The 7,295-nt window shown below is 36.4% G+C and overlaps 1 protein-coding gene across 1 annotated transcript; it reads left to right on the top strand.

Annotated features, from left to right (window-relative positions):
• The first annotated feature begins 52 nt into the window (after positions 1–52).
• dhrs9 (dehydrogenase/reductase (SDR family) member 9) lies at positions 53–7,232 on the top strand. Its single transcript, XM_079427267.1, has 5 exons — positions 53–370; positions 1,489–1,803; positions 3,317–3,575; positions 6,368–6,531; positions 6,620–7,232. The coding sequence occupies exons 2-5, from the start codon at positions 1,491–1,493 to the stop codon at positions 6,841–6,843; spliced, it is 960 nt and encodes a 319-aa protein (XP_079283393.1). The 5' UTR covers positions 53–370; positions 1,489–1,490; the 3' UTR covers positions 6,844–7,232.
• The last annotated feature ends 63 nt before the right edge of the window (positions 7,233–7,295 follow it).

The raw sequence follows: 7,295 nt of genomic DNA, 5'->3' as shown, positions 1-7,295 counted from the left end.
GTCTCGAGTTTTTATTGTATTATTTTATGCATGGGAAAAAACCATCTAAACTATACCAACAACATTACCATCCATCAGTACAAGCTTCTTTACAATTGCAAGAAAAATGATGGAGAAATGTATCTCTGGTGTTTTATCTGACCTTGCATTGAGACACATCTCAGTGCGTCTGGAAGGCTTCTGTCTTTCTGATCTTGCATCACCACCTGCAGGAGCAACACGGCACAGTTATTACGTAATACTTCAGTAAATTAACCGGTGTCAGATGCACACACAGCCGAAAGAAAGAACAAACACATTCCCAAACTTCTGAGACGACTGACTAGTTTCTAGAAACAGATATCGTAGAAAGCGGACTTCTAAAGCAAGGGTGAGTAGCCTATACGGCTGGTTTGTAGAGTCAGTTTTGCGGCAAGGTTCAAGTGAGCAAATTCCTGTTTTTGGTAAATGCATGCTGTTTGCAAAAGGGTTTTGTCAGGACACGTTACTGGGTACTGATCACGCGTTTTCTTATAATGGCATTTCAATGTTGTAACAATGTTAGCTTGGTTTCTTTCTTTTATTCGTTCCGAGTTTGCAACAGTACAGTGTAAAAGTTCACTACTGTTGATAACTATCTATTTAATTTACACTCCCATTTACTGAAATGAAGTCGGACCGACTCTTTTCTGGGAATCGGTTCTCTTTCAAACGGTTCATTTGGACAGAACCGGTTCAAAACAGATTGTGCGGTTCACGTGATCTCGAAATTGATATCGCGTGTTCTAAAAAAATTAAAAATATTTTTTTTTGCACGTTATAATTAAATGACACTTTATAAAACCAACAGTAGGCTATGTGTGTTATTGATAAAACTGTCGAACAATCAAACTGCAAACATTTGCGAGATTTTACTTACTTTCTGCATCTTTGGTTCATCCCAAATGCTATTCAGAATCAAAGTAGACCTACTTAAAATTGTTTTACATTGTTTCAAATTTCCACGAGTTCACTCGCCGCTTCTAGGCACATTTCTAATCGGTTATGTGCGATATAAACGGTTCAATGTTGACTCCGATTGATTGTGGCTTGTGTGATTCGGTTCAACTGATTCTTTTACAAGATCCGATTCAAACGAATGATTCGTTCACGATTCAGACCGTGGCTTCCGTGTGTTTCTCAATCATACAACATTTATTTGAGGTTATTCAATAGCTTATGAGAAGACAAAGATACAGACAAACTTATTATTAATCCTGTATTTATCATATAGGTAGGCCTAGGCTATTAAATGTGTCTTTTCTCTCTCATCTCTCAAAATCTATCACACTTTCTCTAGTGAAATACAATCATAAGCCGAAGAGTTAATGGTTCATTAGGTCATGTACTTTATGAGTAGAGCTTTAACCACATGTGCTCTCTTTCATATATTTATTTTGTTGATTTGGTGGGGTTTGCATGAATCTGGATCCTCTTTTCTGATAAAAACAAATACATTTTCTTTTGCAGAAATGTTCCTGTACATTGTAGTTCTCATAATCGTCTTCTATGTCTATCGGTGGTTCAGAGAACTGGGACAAGTTCCCAATAAATCGGAGAAGTTTGTATACATCACAGGCTGTGACACAGGGTTTGGGAATCTCTTGGCCAAACACCTGGACACGAAGGGTTTCTGTGTCATCGCTGGCTGCTACACGGAGAAGGGAGAAGTTGAGCTGAAGAAGTGCTGCTCTGACAAACTCACAACGCTGCATTTGGATGTGACTGATAATTATAGCATCAAAAAAGCTGCAGAAACCATTAAAACTCTGGTGGGAGAGAAGGGTAAGTCAAAGACGTCGAAGACTGGAGTAATTGGTAACACTTTACTTGAAGGGGTGTGCATAAGAATTAAGAAATGCGTTAAAAAAAATAAGAATGCATTTAACATTTATAAATGTAATGCAAGATTTGATTTTAAAGTTAAATTAAAATTCAGAGAAATAAATTTAATACATTTGATCATAATTGCATGTTATCATACAATGCATGGGGTAATGCACAAACACACACTAAGTATTTCCAGAAACTTTAGATGATATTAATAGCCTGTATTGGAAATGTCATCTATACTAAGTTGCATTTAATTTATTTAAATGTATTATATTCAATTATTAAAATGTAATTTTATGGGCAATGGTGAAATTAAACATAAATGCTAATTTAAGCAGAAAGTCTCATTATTTGTCAATTAATTTCAGCTTAGTTCTCTCTCAAAAAAAGAAAGAAATATATATATATATATATACACACACACACACAATATTGCCAAAAGTATTGGGTCACCCCCTTCTAATGAACAGGTTTGACTACTTTAGTAATTTTTATGAGTACAAATCTTAATGTTTAAGCATATAATGATATTCTAGGGAATTGTGTGCTTCTAATTTTATAGCAACAGTTTGGACAGGTTTTTCTAGTCTAACATGACAGTGACTCTGTGTATAAGACACGGTTCAAAAAGACCTGATTGATTCAGTCAGTGTGGAAGAACTTGACTGGTCTGTAGAAAGCCAAGTCCTGATCCCAGCTGAGCTCCTCTGGTGTGACTTTAAATGCAGACCTTGAGCCAAAAACTCATCACCAAACACCAATGACTTGTACATAAGGGTACTGTCATTTTAGACACGTCCAAAACTGTTGCAACAGAGATGGAAATACAATTTTTAAATACATGAATTATGTTTCCATCTTTGTTGCCACAGTTTTGTTAGTGCCTTTATCTGTTCTAAAGAAGGGGGTGTCCCAACACTTTTGTCCTTATAGTGTCTACACAAGTCATTGGTGATGAGTTTTCGGCTCAAGGTCTGCATATAAAGTCACACCAGAGGTGTTCAGCTGGGATCAGGACTTGGCTTTCTGCAGACTAATGTGTATTTGAGAAAAGCATTCATTTCATAATGATGTCCCCCCCCCATTTTAAAATTATTATTATCCAATAAAAGGTTAGGTTTTTGTGAATTTAAAAAAAATAAAATATCAAAGGGATTAACAATGCAGATTCATTTTCACAGCCGCCTTTGATCATCTTTACCAAGGGTGCCAATAATTCTGACCACGACTGTATATTAAATGTCAGGAATAATTAGTAAAATAAATGCTTTAATTATGTTCTTGTTGTTGGAATAATGAAATTCCTAATATTATCCTTTTTAACTTTCTCATATCCTTCTCTTCTTTAATGAAGTTGTTGGTCGTGTAGTTTCTTCACATGGTCCTCACATCACACTTCCTGTGTGTTTTGCAATCCCCTGTGGTGAAAGCAAACGGTTTTATTGAGTTGTGTGTGTGTGTGCAGGTCTGTGGGCCGTGGTCAACAACGCTGGGATCTCCTTCCCAACTGCTCCCAATGACTGGCTGGAAATTGAGGACTTCAAACAAATGATCAATGTCAATCTGATCGGGGTTGTTGCCATCACTCTGAGCGTGTTACCGCTCATTAAGAAGGCCAAGGGCAGAGTGGTCAATGTGGCCAGTGTGTTTGGAAGGATTAGTACTATGGGAGGAGCGTACTGCATTACTAAGTATGGAGTAGAGGCTTTTAATGACAGTCTAAGGTCAGTATGTCCAGTAATCGAATATGGAGACTCTCCTGACAAAAACTGGTCAAAGAAATTCAAAATCAAAGCATTTCTCAGATACAAACCAATATAGTATTTGGGCGTGGCGTATGAATTAATCAGCATATACACTCACCTAAAGGATTATTAGGAACACCATACTAATACTGTGTTTGACCCCCTTTCGCCTTCAGAACTGCCTTAATTCTACGTGGCATTGATTCAACAAGGTGCTGAAAGCATTCTTTAGAAATGTTGGCCCATATTGATAGGATAGCATCTTGCAGTTGATGGAGATTTGTGGGATGCACATCCAGGGCACGAAGCTCCCGTTCCACCACATCCCAAAGATGCTCTATTGTTTTGAGATCTGGTGACTGTGGGGGCCATTTTAGTACAGTGAACTCATTGTCATGTTCAAGAAATCAATTTGAAATGCTTCGAGCTTTGTGACATGGTGCATTTTCCTGCTGGAAGTAGCCATCAGAGGATGGGTACATGGTGGTCATAAAGGGATGGACATGGTCAGAAACAATGCTCAGGTAGGCCGTGGCATTTAAACGATGCCCAATTGGCACTAAGGGGCCTAAAGTGTGCCAAGAAAACATCCCCCACACCATTACACCACCACCACCAGCCTGCACAGTGGTAACAAGGCATGATGGATCCATGTTCTCATTCTTTTTACGCCAAATTCTGACTCTACCATCTGAATGTCTCAACAGAAATCGAGACTCATCAGACCAGGCAACATTTTTCCAGTCTTCAACTGTCCAATTTTGGTGAGCTCGTGCAAATTGTAGCCTCTTTTTCCTATTTGTAGTGGAGATGAGTGGTACCCGGTGGGGTCTTCTGCTGTTGTAGCCCATCCGCCTCAAGGTTGTGCGTGTTGTGGCTTCACAAATGCTTTGCTGCATACCTCGGTTGTAACGAGTGGTTATTTCAGTCAAAGTTGCTCTTCTATCAGCTTGAATCAGTCGGCCCATTCTCCTCTGACCTCTAGCATCAACAAGGCATTTTCGCCCACAGGACTGCCGCATACTGGATGTTTTTCCCTTTTCACACCATTCTTTGTAAACCCTAGAAATGGTTGTGCGTGAAAATCCCAGTAACTGAGCAGATTGTGAAATACTCAGACCGGCCCGTCTGGCACCAACAACCATGCCACGCTCAAAATTGCTTAAATCACCTTTCTTTCCCATTCTGACATTCAGTTTGGAGTTCAGGAGATTGTCTTGACCAGGACCACACCCCTAAATGCATTGAAGCAACTGCCATGTGATTGGTTGATTAGATAATTGCATTAATGAGAAATTGAACAGGTGTTCCTAATAATCCTTTAGGTGAGTGTATTTTATGAATGCAAAATCCAAACAAAATGAAACCATGTGCAATTAATCATCATGATAACACTGCAACCATTCAGTCAAATACATTTTAATTTGGCAAGCATTTTCTCTGCTGCCAATGCTAACATATTCTAAAAATATCTGATTAGTCAGCACAAAGGACTACAGCTGAAAAACAGCAGGTGATAACTTTAACTGTGAATGGCCAATCATAATGAAAGTTTAAATATGTGACCCTGGAGCACAAAACCAGTCTTAAGTCGCTGGGGTATATTTGTAGCAATAGGCATACATTGTATGGGTAAAAATTATCAATTTTTCTTTTATGCCAAAAATCATTAGGATATTAAGTAAAGATCATGTTCCATGAAGATATTTTGTAAATTTCTTACTGTAAATATATCAAAACTTCATTTTTGATTAGTAATATGCATTGCTAAGGACTACATTTGGACAACTTTAAAGGTGATTTTCTCAATATTTAGATTTTTTTGCACCCTCAGATTCTAGATTTTCAAATAGTTGTATCTCGGCCAAATATTGTCCTATCCTAACAAATCAAACATCAATGGAAAGCTTATTTATTCAGCTTTCAGGTGGTCTATAAATCCCAATTTCGAAAAATTGACACTTATGACTGGTTTTGTGGTCCGGGGTCACATATATTTACAGAGAGTCTGCAAGAGTCTGTGTAGAGAACTGGCCAAAAGGTGCAGATATAATGAGTATTTTAACACTTTTTATTTTTATTTATTTTATTTTTTTTTAATATCAGGTATTATGCAGATTAGGATCTTAGGTTTCTCTTTCCCCCGAATACTTATGTTTCTAGAAATATATGTAGTTTATGTCCAATTTACTTGTGTATTAAGAGTGCAATATTTCCAAACAGCAAGACAATCTTAAAACACATGTAAAATCTCATTTACAGTGCCTTAGCTGTTATTTTAGTATTAATTATATACTAGCTTTTATTTTATATTTTCAGTTTTACCCATGTTTAAGCAATTTTGTTATTATATGTTGTTTTGTTATTTTTTTTTTATATTCTTATTTCAGTAATCTTGAACTTAAGCATATTACAGCTTTTTGCCAACATTTCTAATTTTCAGTGATCAATATATTTCTAGTATATTTAATTAAAAAAACACAAATATATATAAATAATTAATATACATAAATGTATGTATTTAGGTATATTTAATAATAATTGTTATTATTAATTCAGCTTTATTTCCATTACTCAAAATATTAACAGTCATAAATCCTCTAACATGTACAAATGTAATTAGGGAAGTTGAAATTGACCAACAATATGACCACAATCCATTCTTATAAAACTGGCAATTTTATCTTTATATCTTTATCTCTTTTCCTGTGCTTGTATCCTGGTTATTGCTGCTTTTATCCATATTAAATGCGTTTGTCATTGTTCTCCAGGAGGAACATGGCACCGTTTGGAGTGAAGGTTTTATGCATTGAACCTGGATTCTTCAAAACAAGCGTTACTGACTCCGCTATCTTTGAGAGTCATTTTCAGAGATTATGGAAAAAGTTGCCTCAGGAGGTCAAGGATGAGTACGGCAATGATTTCATAGACAAAAGTGAGTTCAAATCCAATAACCGGTTTTAAATAAAGGTCACTCTCCCAAACTGTTTGAAAGTCAACACATTCCTGATGTCCCTTTGCAGCGAAGCTGATGGTTAAGGAGAAGGTTGAGAAGATGTTGGATCCAGATCTGATGAAGGTGGTCAGCTGTATGGAGCATGCGGTGGCTGCGGTCCATCCTCGGACCAGATATTCTCCAGGCTGGGATGCCAAGTTCTTCTGGCTGCCTCTCTCCTACATGCCAACCTTCATCTCGGATGCTTTTGTCTTAAAAAATGCTGTTAAACCAAAAGTGTCAGTTCTGTAAGCATAACAATTCTCCATGCCGCAGTCATGCATTTAGATTGTAGAAATACATTTAAAATACATAATCTTGACTTTAACATCTTTATGCATTATTTTGAACTCAAGGCCCACTCATGTCAAAAGCGAACATTGCAAAAACTCTAATTTAACAGACATTTCCAAGCAAACAGCGTGCACAAAATATGTGTGTGAGATTACAGTATGTATACTCTTAACGGATAAAATATATTTCTGAAGAAAATTGTTAGAAAAAAATAATTATCAATGGACATGAAAGGTACCCTAATTATAGAATGACCCATATGTAAATCAGTTAAAACTTTATTGTACATTTTTGCAATATTGAATAAAAATAAAAACATTTTAAAATGTTTTCTGTAACATTTTTGGAGTTTTGTTTTTCCTGTAAGATTTTCTGGATCACAAAGAAATATTTTTCCTTTAACATCATTT

The sequence above is a fragment of the Barbus barbus genome, assembly GCF_936440315.1.
Source record: "Barbus barbus genome assembly, chromosome: 10".
NCBI classification, from domain to species: Eukaryota; Metazoa; Chordata; class Actinopteri; order Cypriniformes; family Cyprinidae; genus Barbus; species Barbus barbus.
Note: the sequence above shows the minus strand (reverse complement) of the source record. Positions and strands in the feature narration are given on the sequence as shown.